Source organism: Calonectris borealis, chromosome 2, assembly GCF_964195595.1.
Source record: "Calonectris borealis chromosome 2, bCalBor7.hap1.2, whole genome shotgun sequence".
Classification (NCBI taxonomy): domain Eukaryota; kingdom Metazoa; phylum Chordata; class Aves; order Procellariiformes; family Procellariidae; genus Calonectris; species Calonectris borealis.
Window position 1 is genome coordinate 24,042,000 of NC_134313.1, and position 21,875 is coordinate 24,063,874.

At 41.4% G+C, this 21,875-nt stretch overlaps 1 protein-coding gene across 1 annotated transcript in view; it reads left to right on the forward strand.

The window, feature by feature from the left end:
- The window catches only part of NCALD (neurocalcin delta), a 49,870-nt gene that overhangs the window by 21,777 nt on the left and 6,218 nt on the right, over nt 1-21,875 (forward strand). The window contains exon 2 of the mRNA XM_075144581.1: nt 18,609-19,005. Within this exon, the coding sequence (XP_075000682.1) occupies nt 18,628-19,005 (378 nt within the window). The 5' untranslated portion in view covers nt 18,609-18,627. The remainder of the gene's footprint in view (nt 1-18,608; nt 19,006-21,875) is intronic.

Genomic DNA, 21,875 nt, shown 5'->3' on the forward strand with positions numbered 1-21,875 from the left:
CCACTGTGAGGACAAATCTCTTGGATTTACTAAAACATGAGACGTCACAAGAAGCTTCTTCTCCACCACATCGTAGCACTTCTGGTTTCTGAAGAGAGACAATAATTTCCCAGGAGGTTGCTCAGTCAACAGGACTGCAGTGCATGCAGTCCCCTTGGTCTCTCATGGACTGTTCTTGGTCTGTTCCTCTTTATTTAGACAGCATTACCATATGTGTCACCGTATAGAAGAGGAGTGGCTCCTGAGATGTGAATTCAGATCTGCTCTCCCATTCCCTTCTAAAGACAGTTGTTCTAGTCCAATGCTGTTTAACTCCCTCTTTAGTATTTTCTTGACTTGGAGCTGCTCGGTATCACCTTTTTGATGAGTTACAAGATTTCTTTGTTTTGCTGCGTTGCCTGGCTCCTCTTGGTGTTGGAGTTTGCTCTAGATAGTACTGCTGGTAACTTGAAGCTATTCAGGTACTAAGCAGACTATAATCTCAGCAGTAATTATGAACACTGATTTAAAGATCTTGCAAACCAGGGCAAAGGACAGTGCTGTCTTTCCCTCAAAAGCAGAACGCAGGCTATGGAGGGAGATCCAGCATGGGATTCTCACTGAAACCCCAAATGGAAACAGATGCCAAAAGAGGGAGTTTAGGTCAGGGTCAATGGCTGCAGAAAGTCCCACAATGAGAGATGTGGTCAGTGTACAGCAGCTTCTCACAATCCCTGCTACTACGTGGTGCTTACAGCATCTCCACCGCCCAGCTGCCTCTGGGCAGGCAGGGGAACAGCTGACCGACGACGGACGTGCCTCTCAGCCGTGGCAGGGAGGAGGCTGCCTGCCCAACAGTCCCTTCTCCTTTGACCATGCGAAGGTTGGCTGTCATGTTTTTGCCTTTATTTTTGGTTATGCAATTATTTTGCTAAGTTGCAATCCATTTTATTGCTGTAAAAGCTGCTTTTGTCTATGCAGTCTATGTAATTAAATGTGTCTCCTCTCATTATTTCGTGCCTACAGTGCACTATCCATTATCCAAAACTCTCATTTTCCTACACTTTTTCCCATTCACTTGTTTCTCAGAGGTAGTGTCATTCCCCTGGTGGCAGTGAGTCCAGCTGATAGAGGGCTTGAGCTTTGGGCTTTAGGAACTGATTCCTTCTACAACAGTAGTATAATGCTACAAACTCATCCTAAATAACTCTGTGAAAGCTTAATACCATGCTACCTAGGCTGGCTGAGTTGGTGTAGAAAAGAAATAATCTGCTACCTACATAGAGCAGAAACACAATCTCCCTGGAACGGGAGAGGAAGCAAGAGAGGGTCCATTCAGTGGGAGGCAATTTTTAGGCAATCCCTTACTTAAGGGATTGCACATTTTTAGTTTGCAGTCATGGAGGAGAAGCAAGTGCTCAGGTTCCAACATCTGCTTCACACTCTGTGCATGTCTGATCACATCTCGCACTGCAGCAGCTCAACGGACCTGCAGTGCCAAGTTCATGCAAGGGTGCAGTCTGTTCTGTGCAAAGCAGCTCTGATGGCTGACCTCAGATCTGTCCCACCTAGCAGATCTGAAGGACCCATTTGGTCCTCTCCTCAAGGCATTCACAGTTCAGTCTGGCACCCCACCTCTGCAGCCTGCTCCCCACTCTTGTTTGTACTAACCTATCTGGTAACCCAATCAGGGGGTCTCTTGTTTGTTCCTCTTGAAAGGGTGTCCATGTTTCTATATTATCTAAGCTAAGGTTATATATATATACACATATGCACACATACATATAGAGAGAGTGTGTGTATATATATAGTTCATACATGTCCATATACATATATTACATGAAAAGATAAAGGTGAATTTTCAAAGTCAAATAGTTGAAAAAGTTGAAATTTGGGTGATGTGTGTTTTCATCTCTCAACTCTTCTAGCTTGCACCTATTTTCATACAATTAGAGCATACATATTAATCAGTGAGATGTGCCTTTCCTTTATGCTTCATTTTTGTGACAGCCCTTGGAAACTAGTTGCAGAAATTCAAGAGTGGCATCTCTTTGTGAATGAGGAAGATCGCTTTGGAGATGGGCAATTTACTTACAATTCAAAAGCTGTGCACCCCTGAGCCTTTTATTCCGTGCTTCCTCAAATGTAGAGAGAGCCTTTACTTGCAAATTGGTGGAACCTCCCCTGCCTCGCACCACAACTCTCCCCGCCCCGAATAGTTTGTTTCTTTGTGTGAGCGTACAAGGTGACTTACACGCATTACTGTCCCATCAAGTGCAACTTTGCCCATTTACTTGAGTATGGGTCTGTGAATATCTCAAGAAATATCTGGGGAGCTTCCTATTTCGAACAATCCAATCTATGTGTCTTTCTCAGAAAAAATAAGATGCATCCAGGCATCCTTGTTCCATGGTGATTGCAATGCACCTTTCAGTAGGGTCTCGGTGTGTTTCTAGAAGATCATCCCATTGAGGAACCATAGTTTCCTCTGTGAATGAGATATTCCGGACATTTTTCAGTCAAATTTTAATTAAATATGCTTTTGTTAACAGCTAGCTTTGTAAATGAATGGGTTTGGAATATATAAGAGCTGGAGAACTCCTAGATGAAAAATGTGATTTCTCAAGTGGCCATTCAATGGAGACAAAAGTGGTAATTTGCTAAGATAGACTTTTGCAGGAAAAAAGTCAACAGAATAATGATTTTTTGTTTGAGACTACTTTCAAAGTTCATGTGTTGCATTTTTTAGGAAACAACATACTATTGAGTTCAGTGATGATATTTTTGTCCCTCTTTGCATCAATTATTTGCTTTGCTTAAATTTCTGTGTTAGATCTGGCAACAGTATTGGAAAAAACAGTCTGTGCTTTGTGTATGATGTGTGTATATGTAATACAGTAAGATTATACAAATTTAAACAAACTGTTCATTCACCTCTGTGACCATTAGCAAGTTGGTAATTCAGCAGATATATATAGAATGACTCAGAAATGAGAGACAGAATCATCCTAGCTAGGCATGGTATCAAACCCCTGTTGAATGTAGGATTTTTTGTTCTCCAAAATGTAATTTCTTTCATTTTTTCTCTAGTCCAGCTACTGCATACAGAGGCTTCTTTCTTTGAGCATCTCAGGCATATTCTGAAGAACAAATAATTTAATGATAAACCTGAGCTGCCTAATCTTTCCTGAGCATCCTTGCATACTTTGAACCCATTTTAATGCTGTGCCTAAATGGACTGGTATTTATTTAATAAATAGTAAAATTGGATTCTAGGTGAAATGTGTAAAATACTAGGATGTCCATGCTCGTGATACCAAGGGAAGCTGGACAGCCCATGCTCTGCTCAGTGTAAGGCCCCATGTGCTGCCTGGCGCAGAGGGCATTTGGATGCATGTCCTCAAGTTGTTGCTACGTGTTTAGCCTAGGCAGTTCAAGTCTGCCTTCTATCTTGGGGCAGAAGGAAAAAAAAACCCTGCATGTGTGCATAGATGAACAACTTGAACCTCTTAGCTGATAAGATGCTGGCAAAACTGAGCATCTGCTTGGCTGTGAGGTGTCTGTGTTTAGATGTGTTATAGCATCCAGGAGTTGCCTTCTCCATTTCCTCATTCTTTATTGTCACCAATCAAGAATTAGACAAGTGAATACATGTGTGCATGGATATACCTACCCATATGGTGTGAAAGAGGTGTTGTCACCATGATGGTTTAAGAGTATAAGAGATTTGTAAGAGAGAGAATATTTTTATTAGATTAGTTTATATACTGTGAAAAAACAGAATGCACCTTTGATGTGTACTGGTGAGTGTTACAGGCTGGAATCTACATGGAGAAATCTTTAAGGAATTACAGCCTGGGCTGGAATGAGGTCACACCTGGAAATAAGTTTTTTCCTGAGGTCTCCCACTTGGTTTCAAGTAGCCTCCAACCTTGCCCAGTTCATTAGCAGAAGTCAATTGTCTCAAGAACCAAGACGCATCAGGTGAAATCAGGCCTTGCCAAAGCCCCCCAAGGTCTTCAAAATCAGTGGGTTCCAGACATGTTTGTCACCAGATATGGTACAGATCTTCTAATGCATCACTTGTCTCCTTTAAAATGAAGAAGATGAGACTGCATAAGGTCTGCAAGTCAGAATGAGCTCACATGGACAACTGAGAAGTACAGAGATGTATAATCATGATTAGGAAACCGTTCTTTTGTAAAATGGCCACTCTAATGCTAGCTTCGCAGTCCTGTTCCTAAAGAGAAGGCCTATATATAATCTTTAAAATGAGCTTGAGGTGTCTAATACAGACCATGGTCTCAGGTTTGGCACCGTTTGTGGCCCACTGCAATACACCTCTCACGGCAGTTTTGCTAATCCACTGCTTTTCAGGTGCTAACTGCCTATCGCCCGCTCCACAGAGCTTAATGACCACCTTCCCCTCCACTAATATCCCTCTTTGCTCCAAACATGCTAATCACCCTTTTCTGTCACGTTTCTAGTGCATTAACAATGATTAATTTACAGGCAATCTGTTTCTCTCCCGTGTTTACCTTCGGGCTCACTGCTTTGTCCGACACCCTAAGGTACCTGTGAGAGTCCATTTATTTTTACCTCATTAGGTGGTCAAATAAAAGATTTGTTAAGACCTTTCTTCACAAATACAGCTTCTAAGCAGTGGTTTTTAAATGTTCTCATGCAGTTCTGCAGTATTTATCCTTTTCTATCCATTTCATGTGTAAAAGAGCGTGAAGACACACAAGCTTTGTGCCGTTGAGGACTACCTGCTGGTACCCTGCTAAGGGGCAGCATGTGGGGCCTTCCAGGAGCGCTAATATAGACCTCCAGCCAGAAAGCAAACCCACTATTGGATTTCCAGACGCATATCTAAGCAGAGGGTGGAGAAGGGTATACAAAACTTATTCGGAAAGGCCTTTTTTTTTCCCCTGCATGAACAACAGGGAAAATCTAAATTATTTCACAGCAGCTGCCCAACGTTCAGCTTTGCGCTTGAGGTGGCTACAACAACTATTGTGCCAGGACTCCAGCAGACCATGTCGCTGCTAGTGTGGATGCTCACCTCTTGCCCAATACAGGTTTTTTCATCACTTGCTAGCCACATGCAAAACATCATTATGGCTGAGCCAGCATCATGGGGCATGAATTCTCATCCATGCACTCACATTCCCGGTTCCTAGTAGTCCCTGTTAGAAGCCCTAGTATGTCCATGTCCTTTGCTCCTTTGGAAGGATACACAGATATGTGGGCAGGAAGACTGCTTCCAGGCCTCTGTGAGATAAACCAGGATTTATTCAGGGACTGGGAACTGGGGGCCCACCATAGGATGACCCCCACCCACATAACACTGATGCACACTTGTTTCTGCACACATATAAAACTCAGAGTACAGGGATCCCATCGTTTAAGTGAAGTACATGTAGTTGAACTTTGGCCTCTATTGCTTTGACTACAGCAGAAAACAAGGGTCTAAAAATAAGGAAATGTTTGCCTCTTGGAAATTTTCTAAGCAATTAATCTAAGAATTATTGATGTTTCTAATTTTGTCAGCACAGGGAGGACCATCAGTCACGCTCAGAAATGCCAGCTCTTTGCTGATAACTCATAAAGTGAAATGGCTTTTTAATGAAGTTGCCAGAAGAAAGGTTTGCTGCCAAAATCAAGGATATTGCTCTATCCCACTCCTACTCCTTCATCAAGGAAACTTCCAAGAAAATTCTGGCTTTCTCCCAAAGCTGTTGTGTGGGTTTTTTCTTTTTTTTTGAGTGCCTGAAAACCAAATCCAAAGCCAACTTTACTGCCAACCTTTTAAAAATCAGAGGAATGACAAGATATGGTGATAGGAGGTTTCACAAATTAGTATGAGATCACTGAAACCAGTTCCCATCTGATCACAGATGAATGAACGATGTGTGGGTTTGAACTGCGTTCATGATATGATGATAGCTACATCTTTCATTTAGATTGAGATCAAATGAGTCTTACGAAGTGCTGGGTGGTAAACTGTTGATAAGTGACTGTTTTATCATCCTGTGGAGACTAATGTGAAAACATCCTTATTTTAATTTAACCGAGTGATAGATTTCAGAGCACTGTGCAATGAAATATATACTGTTTCTTTATGAATGTCTCCCTTTCCTAGAACATTCATTAAAAACCAGTAAGTCTCCTGAGGAACATTCTTCTTTTAATAAAGAAAAAGCGCGTAGAAAATCAGTTTTGTATATATATTTACATAGTTATCAATTTCTTAATCTTTCTTGGAGGATTCCTTTGGCAATTCACAGGAGGATCTCTGTGTTGCTCAGTGATTTAAGTGACTTTCCAGTGAAGTCATTAGAACATTAAGATATGAGACATGTTTGGTGGAACAGGATGTGCTTTTATTATTGAATAAGTGATTTGTATGGTGATTTTATATGGCACTTTACAAACAGTGGGCTGATTCTTCAATGTTCATCCTGTTTCTAAGCAGTGGAACTCCACTAGTTTTCATAACATTGGTAGCAGAACTAGGAAATATTTGATACATGAAGTGAGAGGAAGCGTGGAGTGTCCAGGGAGTGGGTTGGAACTGAACTTATTGGTGAAGGTGACGTGGAAGAGAGAATTGACAGCTGAAGATATTTTAAGGACATCTGAAAAGCTATATGTAGCAAACAGTGAGGGGGAGACATTTCAAGTACAAGGCCTTTATTTTTATAAGGCATGATACTGAGAATGCAGGAGGTTAAGGTTACTGTAGAAAGAATGGGGCATACGGGGTATACAGAGCAAGAAAAGAAACTGGAACAAATAATGCCAGAGATAGAGATCTCTATCAGTGAGATTATGATTACATAAAAGCCTACGTCACTGAATGGATCTGAAATATTGGCCAACATGTAACTGGTGAATCTTCCATCAGCCACAGGCAAAAAATTCAGATTAAAGCCAACATCTCACACACTCGCATACGTTTCCACTCCTTTCCGTGTCTGAAAAGTATTGTTTCCCGGGAAAAGGAATCAGATCATCAAAATCTGAAATTCTAATCAAACGTTGGTGATGATGCTGTTCAGAGTTCAGAAACTGCTCTTAATAACACCACTGGTATTGTACCATCAGGACAAAAGGAGCAAGGCGAAAGTATGGTGGGTGAAATGGTAATAATTTGATAGGAATTATGTACAGAATAAGTCTTCCCTACCTATTTCTTTTAGATTATTTAATTAGAGAAAGAGACACAGAGATTAAGCCATAGATGGTCTCCTTCCAAGGTTTCCAAACCCAGCTGCTTCGGTCATAATACATTTCATTGTTAGGATATTGTTTCGACACAGTGTATGGCCTGGGAAACGCCTATACTTGGAAACGTTAATAGTAGGAACAGAAATACAGAGGAAATAGAGAAAAATTTAAGAGAAATTATATGACCTAGACTTTTTCAAAGATAATAGAAAACGTAAGAAAGATGGTGTTTGTTCTAGGGAGCTAAGAAATAGTAGTGAAAAGTAAGAGATAAGGGAAAAAGAGAAATAAAACATCAAAGAAAGAACAAAGTGTTATACAATAACACAATAAATAGAAGTCCTAGGAAGTGAAAAATAGGGAGAAGCACTAAAAGTCACATACAAGAAATCTCAGAGAAGCTGATATCTTGAGAACTGCAAACGGGCAAAAGTAAACTGGCCTAAAAATGCAACAGGATCAGCATTTCTATTTATTTACACTCACTAGGAAGTGGTGAAAAGTGGTGTTTTATTCCGTGTTGGATAAGATCTGGTTTTCCTAAGGTTAAACTTTGGAAAGAAGTTTTCTGGTTCTGCCACTTCTACTTTTCTACAAAAATAATACAAATTGTTTGTTGTTCACATGAGAAAAAAAATGTTTGTTTGTCTGAAAACAGTTATCTGATGAACTTTATTTACTTCCTCAAAGGATGTTAATATTGAAGGCAGAAATGCTGTTAACCTATTCATTTGTGGAGGAGTTTGTCTTAGTTGAATTTACAGAATATTTTCGCTGATGACAGAAAAGTTTTCAAACCAGTAATTCAGATTTTTCAGTCTAGATTCAGTCCTAGTTTTTATACAGTATTCCTCACCGCAGTTGTGTAATGCTAGGAACATGGAAATAATTTTTGTTGACTTCTTGCAAACAATTTATTTTTTTTACTACAGTCTGCATTATGACTATATGATAGATGCCATTACAAAGGTTCCTTTGTAAAACAGTATTGTTTATATGAGTGGCTACTACCTACACTTAATACTGAGAACTGCTAGGGTTTTGCTTATTTATAACAAGTGATAGTAAGAACATAAAGATTATACAAGCATTTGTTTATATGCCTGTGTGAGAGATGGACAGAGAAGCACAGCAAATTATTTTTGCACTTAATTTGTAAAATGTTTTTCTATGCCTCTTAAGGGAGTTTGCTTACCGACCTTTACCATGTTGTTCAAACTCCCAAATTCATTCCTGTTGAGTAATTTCTAAAATCAGGCAGCACACTGTGTTATGCATGAAATAGCAGCCGGGTAAGACACGGGTCTGTGTTTTTCACAGCAGGTTGTCAGGACTGGATGTCGTTCTGACTTTCAAAATGAATACAAATCAAAATCTTCTTCCAGTAACCTTATAGATCATAGCCAAGCTAAGTTCCCCATCAGGTGAGTACACAAATGGTGCTCAGAGGGGACAGAGAGCAGCATCTCCACATTAAAAGCCCGTTGTACGCCCCCGGACTCAGCCCTCCCAGGTCAGCTGCCCACATAGAGTGTGGAGAAGCAGGTACCCTGAGGTGGCTTGAGTAATCAACAAACTGTTAGGAAAAAGAGGAGACACTGTCATCACCAAAGGAAACTGCATTCTTGTCCACAGGAAACCTTTCAGGGGGCACAACAAAGTCCTTGAACTGGGGTCCATGGCTGAGCTTAGCAAGCAGACTGGATTGCTGGATCAGTTTGGGGGCAATTATGTGGTTTTCCTGAACCGTATTGGCAACATGAAGAATGTATAAGACAAAGAAGAGCTTTTAGGAAAAATAACAAAGACATTGTTGTAAACCAGAATTAAAATGCTATTTTGCTGGTGCTAAAGACCTTCATGTCAATATGACTTCTCAAATAGAATTTAAATTATGACTCATCTAGATAAAGTTATCTTTTGAAAACAAATAGATTTGTCTTCCTATCAATGTTCAAAACGAGGCATTTATCACGGAACAAATATTTTATTTAAATTATCAATTTAAAACCTTTGTAAAATGAAAGTAGCTTTCTGCACTGTAATTTGGGAATTATGAGTTCCCTTCAGATGTAGGGGCTGTAGGCTGTGCCATATGTCACTGGGAGGATGTTTTCTCACACATTCACAGGAAAATCTTGGGTTTGAATGATGAATTCTGTGAATTTGGCAAGACAGTATGAAGAATAAAATAAAAGTGGCTAGCCTCAAACTTCCCTAGACAAGTAGGAGCAAGAAACTTGCCATATGTCATTGACTTCCATAAGCAATGTTGAACAGTAGAATATCACCCTGTTCTGCAGTGTTACATACTGCCCTAGGTCATTAATACAAAGCAGATGGCTTTGTTGTTGATTCCGAAGGAAATTTTGACATTTATATTTATTTTCACTGCAAATTGGAACAAAACATCAAAATTTCCTGGTGGGATGGAAGTTAAAAATTATCTGGAAACACCGAGTTATTTCACTTCATTGGCAATGAATTGTTTTCTCAATAATGTTGAAACCACTGTAATGCTAAAATTAACATCTAATATAAATGCCAAAAAAAAATTAATACAAAAATAAAGTCACACTGAAAGTTTTTGCTTTATTAAAAGGAAAAGATAAAGTTGAAATGATCAATTCCGACATTTTCCCAGAATTTGTTTTCCTGAATGTGACACACTTCCACAAAACATTTTGATTTCAGCTAAGCTGCATTACCTGATGGAAATGGGTTCTACTGAAAAAATGTTCACCTAGTGCTGTTCTTCCAGAGCCAGTAAGTCACAGACTCATCTTGCAAGTTCAAGGACGTAAAAATTCTGAGAAATAAGATACGCACAAAGAGAAAATTAACACTTTATCTGCAGTTTAGAAACTTCTTTGAAAACTGCTTTAAAAAATTCCTACAACTCCCACAAAATTCCTTTCGTCATCCATATCACCTCTTACATTAGGTCCCTTGTGTTCAGGCACACTTGACAGTGCTAGGTGCTGGACAAATCGTCCCTGCACGGACCTTTATATTTATGAACTTGTAAACTCTGACCATTACCTTAGTGCATCTTGTTTCCATCTCCTTAGCAAGATTCTGGTCCTGGCTGCCAGAACCTCCCACTCCCATTTTCCTGTTGCCTACTTTCCCAGAGAAAGTTCCACTAAATTTCTTCAATGTGGAACAAAAACTTACAGTTACTCTCCAGGTAGGAACCTCCACCATCATTCCTTTCCCCATCATAAGAACATCTTTAAAAATATCTAGTTTGCCAGTTAATGTCTCTGTTTTTTCCAATATCATGCTTTCATTTTTTCTGTCAACACCAAGTCTCTGCTGTGGGATAGGAGACCATCTGTTAACAGTTTTTTTAAGGGTAGAGTAAGCACAAATGTCACTCTTTGGGAGTCACATGCTATTTATTTTCAAAGATAAAAAAATCAAGTTCATGAATTCACATCAGCTTCTCGTGTTACTTCGTGCAACAGTAGCTTTCTGCTTTAGTTTCCACTACCTTCCACCAAGGTATTGCATATATGGTTACATAAAAGGACCAAACGAGATGTAGGACAGATTAGAAACCCGATAAAGTTGCTGCTAGATGAGTTTGATGACTCGTGCGCTTGGGTGCGTTGGAGAAGATTATGTTACTACCGGTGAGTGCCTTACACAAAGGAGAGAAGCACTTCAGAAGAGAGGAGAATGAACAGCATTTGATGTAGCTGGAGACGTGAGTACCAGGATAAAGACAAATTGCAGTGACGCAGACACATAGGAAGGCTGGCTTTTCTAAAGCACTCAGGTCCTCCTTAGGTACCAAAATAAGTGGTGTGATTTTCTGGGAGATCTCAGTTTACTGGGTACAGATGCTTTTTGAGAATCTGCCTATTACACAGGTGCCCAAATAGAAGGTGTGTATCTTTTGAGAATCCCGAATTTAATTGTGGGTGCTGAGCACTTGAAAAATGTGACCTTGAGCATTTTAGGAAATGTGGTACAGAAGGGATTGTTAAACAAAGAAACTTTAGGCTCCTGAGTTGCTCTCATAATAAGAGACACGATAACTGCAGAAAATGTCCGTCATTTGGATCTTTATATAAGATCTCCTTTTGAAAGGACGCTGCTAGATAAAGTCACCTGCAGCTGGAACGGGCTGAGAGGTTTGGCTAGCTCAACACCTGTGTTTTTAAATACTGCAAATGTCCTGTGCTTAGTGAAACAGTTGAATGCAGTAAAATCTGGAAAAGCAGCCTCCTGAGGGTGGATATCCTAATGTATATATCCTGTGTTAGCAAAGTCTGTCTTGCCCTTTATCATACAAAAATACTTTTACAAAAATACTATTTCCATAGAGTTTGAAGAAATCAAATATATAAATATAAATCTAATTCCCAAAAGAGTCATCTGAAGTCTGCCAAGACAAATAGTTAGTTATTTTGAAGACCTTAGATGATTCTACCCAGGATTAATGAACAAATCACTGTTTTTTTCTTACAAAGTCTATGGTAAACTGTTGTTCCTCAACTCTTCACAAACAAATTATTATGAACCAAAAAAGCACATGAATATTGGCATGACTTTTATTGTTGTGAGCTCTTAAAGAATGAAGAAGAAATGAAATGAAATAGTGAGAGCCTTTGGGAGTCTGGGAAGAGGGCTTAACCAAACCTGTGTGAGTTTTCCCCTTCTTGTCTGGTTTCTGTTTTCTTTTTTATTTCCTTATTTCTCACTAAGCAGGGAAAATGTTACTTTCAAGCTGTTCTGAGTGGGTGAAGCATTTGCTGGTCAGCCCTGAGGAATGACTGACCAACACTTACAGCATTACTTTTCACACTGCCCATAGGGTAGCGGTCCTCTGCATCACCTCCCAAAGCACTTCAGACGAAGCCCAGGGTGCTGAGCAAGGTCCAGACTCCCCTCTGTGTGCACAGGGGAGCACAGGGCCCCCATTTACACCCACTTACACCTTGGAGGGTCACTGTAGGATTTGGGAACATTGATTGCTTTATGTGTAGCTCCAGTAGTGCCTTTTCCAGCCATCTTCACTGCCTGTCTAGCCCTATGTGGAGGCAGAGGTTATACCTTAATTGAGCAGAAAACCTTCCTGAAGATGTTTATGTGCAATCTGTCTGAAGTGGCAGAGATTTTGTGCTAAGGTGAGTGACCTCCACCTCCCCTGCCACTCTCTCAATGCAGCAGCTGATCACCAGTAGCTTAAGAACAGGCCTGGTAATGCCCCCACACAATCAAAATCTGGTGGGTGGAGGTGGAGCGGACAGAGTCCATTACACAAGCAAATACAGAGACACTCATCTTGGATGGATGGATGTACACCACATTTCAGTTAGGAGCAGTTTCACAGACAAGCTCAGAGTCCTAAATGCAAGGCTTTAAGATGGAAAGAGTGACCGGCTGTGAATGCGAGAGGAGTCACTGCACAGTATGCCATGCTGCGCAGATCCACATAACGTGCTCTTTTCCCCCAGCTCCCAACATTAGAAATACTCATGCCTAGTCATTTTTCCTGTACCACACACTCAGCCTTACAGGAAACGCTCTGGAAACAGAGACCTTCTCTGGAAGCCCCAATGATGCTGAAGCTGATGCAGAGATGAGGCGGGGTGAGGGCATCATCCCTTTCGCTGCTCGAGGCTGGAACACCGCTTTCTGGTCTCAAAACAATCCCAGCCAAGACTGTGGGCCTTGCTGAGAGTAACGTGATAAGCACTAGGCTGGTATCTAGATAACCCACTGATGCTGAAGACCCCGGTAGTAACGTACTAGCATTTATTGACAGGGGCACTGCCTTTCTGCGTCTTCTCCCTCCTCCGCCCCCACGCCAGCCCTCATTGCTGAAATTCTCAAAGGAATTACGATAAAGAGAAACAGGAGACAACGTGGAGCAGCTGTAGCATTTCTCTGCCAGGATAAATCTGAAGGGATAAGAGCTTGGGCTTTTGATGTTCGATATCCACAAGCGTCTCCAAGTTTCAAACACGTGAACTCTGTGCAGCTGCTCCTGCTTGGACTGCCCACCTCAAGTAAAGCACAGAGCTAGAGAGGTTTTACTTTTATTTCTTGTCTTGAGTTTCTCCTGGGGGTTGTAGCAGGAAAGCACGGAACAAGTACTGTCAAAGGAGCAATTAGGGGCACCTTTTGTGGGGGAAGTATCCCTGGTAAGGGGGCTGGAGGAGCAGGAAGGTGACACAAAACAAAACCGTAACTTGCAGGAGTGAAAACATCAGGATCCTGGAATCAGACTAAAAGCCTAATACAAAATGAGTGAAATTTATTGTGACGAACACATTATGAAGTACCAATGAGTAACTGGACGGCACATGTGTTCCCTGTTCCTTCTATTGACAAGTAAAGCATAAATACTGAATAGCGATCCCATCCACACCTTTTCCTCTGTTTTTTTCCTTTTCACTTCTGCATTATTCTTCCTTCCTGTTCTTCAATGTCTGCTATAGTTTTAGCCAGAAGTTTTACTCTGTAGTATATGTTTCAGGCCTTGGGTACTTGTTACATTGCACTGCAAATCTGTTTACTGCTGTTCCTTGTGAATATTCATGAGAGAGTGTCAGATTTTTTTAATGAATCTTGCTCATGAATTTTATCCATTTTTTTGCTCTTTGCCAATATAAGCAGATAAATTGAGGATGGCAAGGCTCAGAATTTTACTCTGCATGTATTTATTTTTTTTGCTAGGTCCCTTTGTGATTTTTAATAAGTTTGGTTTTCTATCAAAAATATGTTCCAAGATGCTGTTTTTTAAAAAAATAAACAAAAGCCTTTCTTGGCAAGCATTGTTACACTGGTTACTCAAATGAACATGTGAAAACAAACTAGAAATGGCCAGAAGGAAAGAAAGGGGCTGCTTCCAAGAGCCTGCGGGGTAGTTTTCTGTAGAACCAAGAAGAAAAATCTCCTGACCAGGTAGCGCTTGCGCTTCATGGTAAGAGGCTAAGACTCAAGAAATTATTCTTTCCAGCGCTGCTGCTGCTGCTCTAACAAAAAGCACTATATCCCACCAGTGGGAACCTGCACTGGCACTGAAATTTCCAACTGGAAGGTGGAGAGCAGCGCTGGAGGTGGCTCTGAGGTTGTGAATGTCAGAAGGGGAAAATGAGAGCAGTGCGAAAGAAGAGCGCTCTGCCCGACCTGCTCCTCAGGAGCTCAGTGAACGATTACAGAGTTTCCCTGTGCTGGGGCACGGCAGAGATCACCCAACACACGTTCCCGCCTTGCTCACCTGAGTCCCACTGGACAGCTACAAGATGACAAACAGTGCGTTGCCCACATTTACTGTTGGGTTTGCATTTATGATCAGGCCATGGCAACGTTGGTGTTCCAGCCACAGGGAAACAGTATACGCAGATGGGAAGAAAATGTGTCGTTTGAGATAGCTGCGGCTTTGAACCATTTCATTACATAGCTTGTACAGCAGTTAGCAGTATTACAGCCTGAAGGAATAACTGACCTTATGAAGGAAACTTGGCTTTTATACCAGAAGGTGTTCACCAAGGCCCTGACTTCTGTAAATGTACATACCTTCCCCCATCCTGCAAGGGCGTGGATAAAGAGGAACCAGAGATGCATCTGTACATTGGTTCACAAATTACAGCAGAATTTGCAGAGACTGCCACGTGCTATAATTGGTGAACTGGCTTTTGGTATCTGAAGCTTTACCAAGCAATGATAGCAGCTGGCAGAGAAGGAAGAGAGTAGCTCTAACTGTGAAGAGCGTTGAGAACAGGGCAAAATTTTGGCCTGGGAGCCCTGAGGACACATCCCCAGCCAAGTCCCATGCCCTGAGATGTACTGTAGATGTACTAATGTCCCCCTTTATCACAGGGTAAGGGGATGCCGTGCTGCAAGGTTTGGTCAACCAGAGTTTTGGTCAACCAGAACAGAGCAGCACCCCTTCTTTGAGCTTGTGACAGAGCAGAGTTGCACGGTGACAGGCAGAAATGTGACTGGAAGGAGTGGCAGAAAGTGATGGCAGGAGAATTTAGCTTGCGGGAGCCCTATACCCTGTACAGTGGAGGCTGGTATCAACCCTTCAAGACATCAACACATCACATTCTTTTACCAAACAATATTGCCTTCAGAATTAAGACCTTAATACTTTTGTATGTCATGTTGTCCTGTATAGGAAGTCATTGATATCTATTATGTCTAACAACATTGTATCAGAGAAAGAAATTGTAGAAATGCAATTAAACATAATCATTAAACATTTAGTTTGTCTTTGTTTTGTACACCTACATCACTTTATCAGTATTGTCAGTATTCTACTTTGCCACTGTGATTGCCATTCACTATTTACTTATTTTTAACATTTAATCATTTATTAGCAATTTGAAAGATCTACAAAGGTCATAAAGTGTGAAAAAATCCCTAAAATCAGATCCAATTTTATTTCACTCTGTGCATCTATTGCTATCATTGTTAGCTGACATTCTCTTAGCTCACTGTACTCTGTCCATAATCTAATCTCTCCTGAAGAGGCGGGCAGCAGTGTATGAAGTGATTATAAGGATCTTCAAGTGTCTTCAAGGATTTTCTGTACTGGGACTGCAAAAGTATTTTGATCTGTTGTTGATAGAATGGGCACAATAAATCCCATTGTTACGGTTCCTAGAACACCACCTATTAATAAGGAATAATCTGGAGGGCAAAGAACATGATACAAATTCATCAGAAGTGGACTCAGAAAAAATCCTACTGGTTTTGACTGCGTTGCCTGGCATCACAGCGACTGTGAATGTCAACCCCTTACTGCCAGGCACATATGGTTAGCTCTCCCTCTGTGCCTGGAGAACATAGATTTTTCTGGTTGTCGTGTTTTGCTCCTACCGATGCAATGCAATGGGTCCTGCTATTCTGTGTTTTTTATTATTTGGTAAAAATATGTTGCGCCTGCAGCCGTGTGCAGCTATAAAGGCATCATTTTTTGGACTGAAATACATTCTTATTGGCTACCTCTTGAAGGCCACTGCCTGCACATTACCTCACTATTTTATTTTTCAAAAGACTCTGGACTGGAAGTGTGCAAGCCGAGTTTTGCATTTTCAAATGTTTGAGATATTAAAAAGCAGCAAGGGATTATGTGGCTAATGCCAGCTCACTCCTATCGCAGCTGGCTTGCACATTAGGCAGAGATCTTCCCTTTCCACTCTAATGGTCTGAAAAGTGTGCAGCCCCTGGGGCTGCGGAATAGCTGCCGGCCGTGGGTGCGGGTAGCTGCTACCTGCTCTGGGGATTTTACTGGTTTGTTTTTTATTAAACTAAGCCTGGCCACTTCACTTGTCCAGTTGCTTTTCCATCCTGCTGACAGACCCTGCTCGTGTTGTTTTGCCTGACATAAACCCGTCTGGCTGCCCTAATGTAATCCATTCACTCAGCTAATTCCCAGGTTGTTTATTATGGACCCCGTCCAACACCCACTGAAGGCAACGCAACCTGCAGCTGCCTCGGCAGCTGTTGGACCAAGCCTATAAAACAGGGACTTTTTTGCTATTTTCAGGGTATTACAAGCTGGGATTATTTAAAAACTGTACAGTATGTTTTGATCAGGATGAAAGGAGGAAAGGCAATAGAAAAAATTACCTTTGAGGTGGCATCTTCCCCTTTCCAAGTGTTTTGGAGACACTTCGGAGGAAAAGACATCGTTTGGATCAAGGTAGTCACCCAGACCCCTGAAACGGTGAGGAGATGGAGAAGCTCCCATCAGGCAGGATTCCTCACTCCTTTCAGCCTCCTCTCTGTGAACAGGGGAGCCTATTCTCCATCAACTGTGTAGGCAACGAGTTTAGACTAGACATCTAGTTACCAGAAAGCTATCAGTGCATCCTGTGGAGACACAGATAGATCTAGGATGGATCCCACCATTTTACCCTTGAGAAATAAAGCTTTGTGGTCATTCTGGTCCAAGAACACAGGAGATTAAGGAGTCAGTCTTCTAGCTGCCTTGGGGAGTTCAAATTCACCTGGGGAGAAGGGGAGCTTCTCACCACAAGAAGAAACTAGCATCAACCTCGGGGAGCCTCAATTTCTTCTTCCCAGTGCCAAATAGAAGAGACAGTAGATTAGCTTCAAATGGTGATACATTTCTCACTATCTGCTTCTGACATAGAATGATACTGTATTATTCTTCATTTTTTAAAAGTATTACCTTGGTCTAGAAAGGACATTTTATTGAATGCTCATTAGCCACTCCAGACATCATTCATAAATCCATCTCTGTGGCCCAGAGACTCCATTCTGACAACAGTGAGAGTCTTGTATAAATTATTTTGCAATCATACTTAAGTTATCCATACATCAGATTTTAGTTGTGACTGTCAGGCGGGCATCTGTCGATAGAGAATAGCTTCCCACAATGCAGGTATAATGCTAAGCTTCCAGTAAAACTGACAACGTTGCCTTTTGGAGCCAATACACTCGGGCTCCAAAACATAAAACCCAAAGGGCAACAGTTGTTAGTAAATCTGCTGCACAATGTGATATGTAGCAACTTGCCTTAAATAAAAAATAATTAAGGTGATTTAACAGAAGCTGTATCCAATAATATTTCTTAATGGTTAATTTAAGGGAAATGAATTTCCAATTTTGTTGTCTGGGTACTTTTTTTTTCTCCTCCTTCTTTTTAAAGAGGTTTTTTCAAAGAAAGAGCTGTGACCACCCAGATTACTATTACTTAGTAATAGATCTAATTTCTGGCTACAAGGAGAATTAAAAAACACAGTAATAGTTTGGGGTGGGGGAATCCACCATTGATAAAATCTTTTCAGATTTTATCTGCATTTTGAACTAAAATGGGAATTGGTCCATGCCAAACAAGAGAGGCAACTTCTGGATTGCTCTGTTTGATTCTGGCTATAAAGATATATCTAGAAGGGCTTTGGAGCTCCTGGTTTCAGTGTACACTGCAGACGCACCTTGATCCCATTTTGGAGCAAGACCAAGTGAACACAGCCCTTTGTAGCAACCTGGTTTCCACCAGAGGTACAAAAAAATGTATCTCGTTCAGGTCAGGTCCTTGAGACAGTTGGGTGACCAGGATGGAGGATGTCCTGCAACACACAGCTACCGGTCAGCTACACCTTGCAATATCCATTGCTTACCTCGTGATTTCAAAGGCAAAGTAGGATGGCAATAAATCCAACTTGGTGACAGTTCTCCAGACTGTGAAAAGACAATGTAATCAATATGTAGATTAGGCTTGTCAATTTTTTCAGAGTATATTTGTAGTAGTGCACACTGCCCAAAGTTTCAATTGATTCCCAAGAGTGAACTATCATCACAGCACACTGTTCTTCTACAGCCTCCAAGCTAATAGATATTAAGTAGTAGTAATAATAATAAATAATAATAATAATTCATATGTGTTTGTTTTTCCTCTGCAGTTAATATTTTGACACCAATATGGGAAAGCAAAATAGCAAACTACGCCCTGAAGTCATGCAAGATTTGCTAGAAAGTACAGACTTTACAGAACACGAGATCCAGGAGTGGTACAAAGGCTTCTTGAGAGACTGTCCAAGCGGACATTTATCTATGGAGGAGTTTAAAAAAATATATGGAAACTTTTTCCCTTATGGGGACGCTTCTAAGTTTGCGGAACATGTATTCCGCACTTTTGACGCCAACGGAGATGGAACAATAGATTTTAGAGAATTCATCATAGCCTTGAGCGTAACATCGAGAGGTAAACTGGAGCAAAAGCTGAAGTGGGCATTCAGCATGTATGACCTCGACGGGAATGGCTACATCAGTAAGTCAGAGATGCTGGAAATCGTGCAGGTATGTGCTGCCCAGAGGCACCCCTTGGCCTCCCTCCTTCCAAGCAAATTATGAAGCAATGTTGCAATGAGACAGTGAATTAAAAACTCTGGCAGCATTTGGGGGTTTATGTTCTTGGTTCTCTGTATAACTGCTTGAATATAAAATGTTATTTCTTTTGGCAAAGATCGTGTCAGAATTCAAACTACAGCATTTGATATCCATTGCAAGATTTTCCTGAGCACCACGCTGCGTGGGAAGTTCTCCTTTGGGAGTTCTGTTGGGCAGCAGCACAGCAACTAGCCTTCTGATAAATGTGATTCTGTCCTCTGGGAAATCACTGACAACTAATTACAATTAATTACAGTTGGACCAAGTAGGTATCTTAGATCAACCAGGTAGTGTACTTTTAAGGAAGGCAGGCTCCCTCCACAATAAGAAACAAATCTACTTTGAAATCGTTGTTATGGAGAACCAGCTTACATATTTTAAAAGATGTCTGTCTGCCTAATTCCAGCAAGGTCTGCGTACTTAGCATCATAACTGTCTTCATATTAAGTTGCCAGTATAGATAAACTTTATCTGGGTAGACGATGACTCCATACACAGCTTCTTTGGATGCACTTTCTTGTGGTGTTGGTAGGAGTCCCACCTCACTTTGGCTTCCTCTAACATGTTTTTACCCTTGAGGCACATCACTCTACTGAAAGCTTTAAAACTTTTTTTGATATGGTGGTATATTTACACAGCTTGAGCCTGTATAACGCAGCACTGTTTTAAAAAAAAAGCCTGTTATCAAGATCTGTTCTTTCCCTGGGAATTTTTAAATGCTAACTATGTACTGTATTATTCAGATTTCTATTTGTGCTGGAAATCAAGGGAGAGGAATGCACACAGATTACAGGCTGTGATGCCAAACTGCGTGTATGGAGTCAGCTTAACGTGCGGTGCCCTTGTCTTTCTACCAGGGCTCTTCTCATGTCCTCCAAAGAGTAACCAACACCAGCACTTGCACTGCTTCAGCAAGACCAGATACAAAGCTCAGCTGCAAATGTAGGGTGGTTGTGTTGTCTTTCACTTATTCTGTTTTGTGTTCCTGTGTCTGATTAAAGAGCAGGATTGCATTCAGACGCAGAGACCTCCCTGTCTCCGTGCCGTGACAAACCCCATGGAATATTTGCATTAGAAGATACTTTGTTCCTTACAAATCTTCCTCTCCCCTGGGTAGGGTAAACAGGCTATCAATTATTGTTTTCCTAGCTGTATTTCTCCTCATGAGAAAGCAAAGACAATCCCGAAAGAACTAATAAAGTACAAGGAGCCAAACTGGAGCAAGCGCCTGCTCCTCGGGAGGAGGAGACGCCCCAGGGACCGCAGGACCCCCTTGCTGCTGTCGAGTAGCCCGGGAAGGCCTCAGTGCTGAACAGCAGCACAAACCCCCCAGACCAGAAGATTTACAAACATGGAGAACAATGCCACAAATGTGTTCATGTCAAATTTAATGAAAACACCGGTGGCTGGATTCTCAGTAGCGAGCCAAGCGAGGACCAGCAAAACCAGCAGCTTTTTCCCGTTACCTCAGATCTGCTCACCAGCGCGATTAGGGGCTGAAATACTCTGCCTCCTCTCCACAGCCGTGTTGGTACCAAATCATAGCGTTGTCCTTTACAACCACGATGCTATTGCAAATGAAACTGCAGCTTAGGGATCAGTGTAGGGCGACATTTTGTCAATTTGTACATCCAACCCAGAGCAACACTTTGACTGCGTACAGCCCTCAGCCTGGCACTCCAGCCCTCCCACTGCACTTCTTGGGAGGTTTGGCTCTCTCCTCCTTTCACATCACACCTGAAACTCAACTGAGCGATGCTTTCTCTCATTTACTCTCACCCCACATTTTGAGGGACCACACAAAAATCAGTTATGGAAGTAAACAGCCTAATAAGCCTGAGCAACAGTCATTTCTGCACCATGGACCATCAGTGGTTTTACAGACAAGAAAACTGCCTTTTCTGTGATGGAGCTTGCATGAGGCAATGTGCTTGTAGATTCCACCCTGTTCTCCCAGTTTTTTATGGTCGTAGTGATGTCCCTGTATTGCACTGGTCACCCGTACCTCCTCCCAGTGGGGTAGGATTTGTTGCGTAGTCCCTGGAAGCATGTTCAGCTGATATGTGAAACTGAAGTAGATAGGCACATTTTCTTGCTTTATGGAGAGGTTCCTTTGATGTAGAGTGATTAGACTTATAAAAAAAACAGCTAATATCTACCTCTTTCATTTACAAAAGATGATTATTTTTTAATATGGAAAGACAGGATTCTGTGTCAAATGTCTTCCTGGGGGCCCTCAGCCGTCACAATCTTTCTGATAGTGAAAAACAGAACTCTGTTATATCTCTGATATATGTCTCAGAGGAACCTATTACAAGTCCCCTATCTAGCATACATTTGCATATTGATATAGCTGGATTTATTATGTTTTCAGCAGGATCTTTGCATGAGACAATACATCAAAATGAACGCTAAAAGAAACACCATCAATCTAAAAGTCTTAGTTTCACAGAAAAATACTGCCCCTATTATTGTGGAATTACTGTGTCTTAAATGACATAGAGGCAAGGCATGCTTTTCTTCTTTTTCAGTCTGCTTTTCTTTGTGCTTTGAAAGTTCTCCCCGCAGTGAGAGAGAGATTTCACTGTTATGCTGATATGACGTGCATTTCCTTTCTCATGCTCTGGCCTAATCCAACACCGCTGCAGGCAATGCGGGCATGGCACCCTGGCTCAACATTGCAAGAAGGTGCTCGTGGAAACAGCGGTAGCAGCAGCAGCACTGAAAGAGCAGAGCTACTGGTTAAGATGGCTCACGTCCTTAGTAACTGGCCAGCTGCC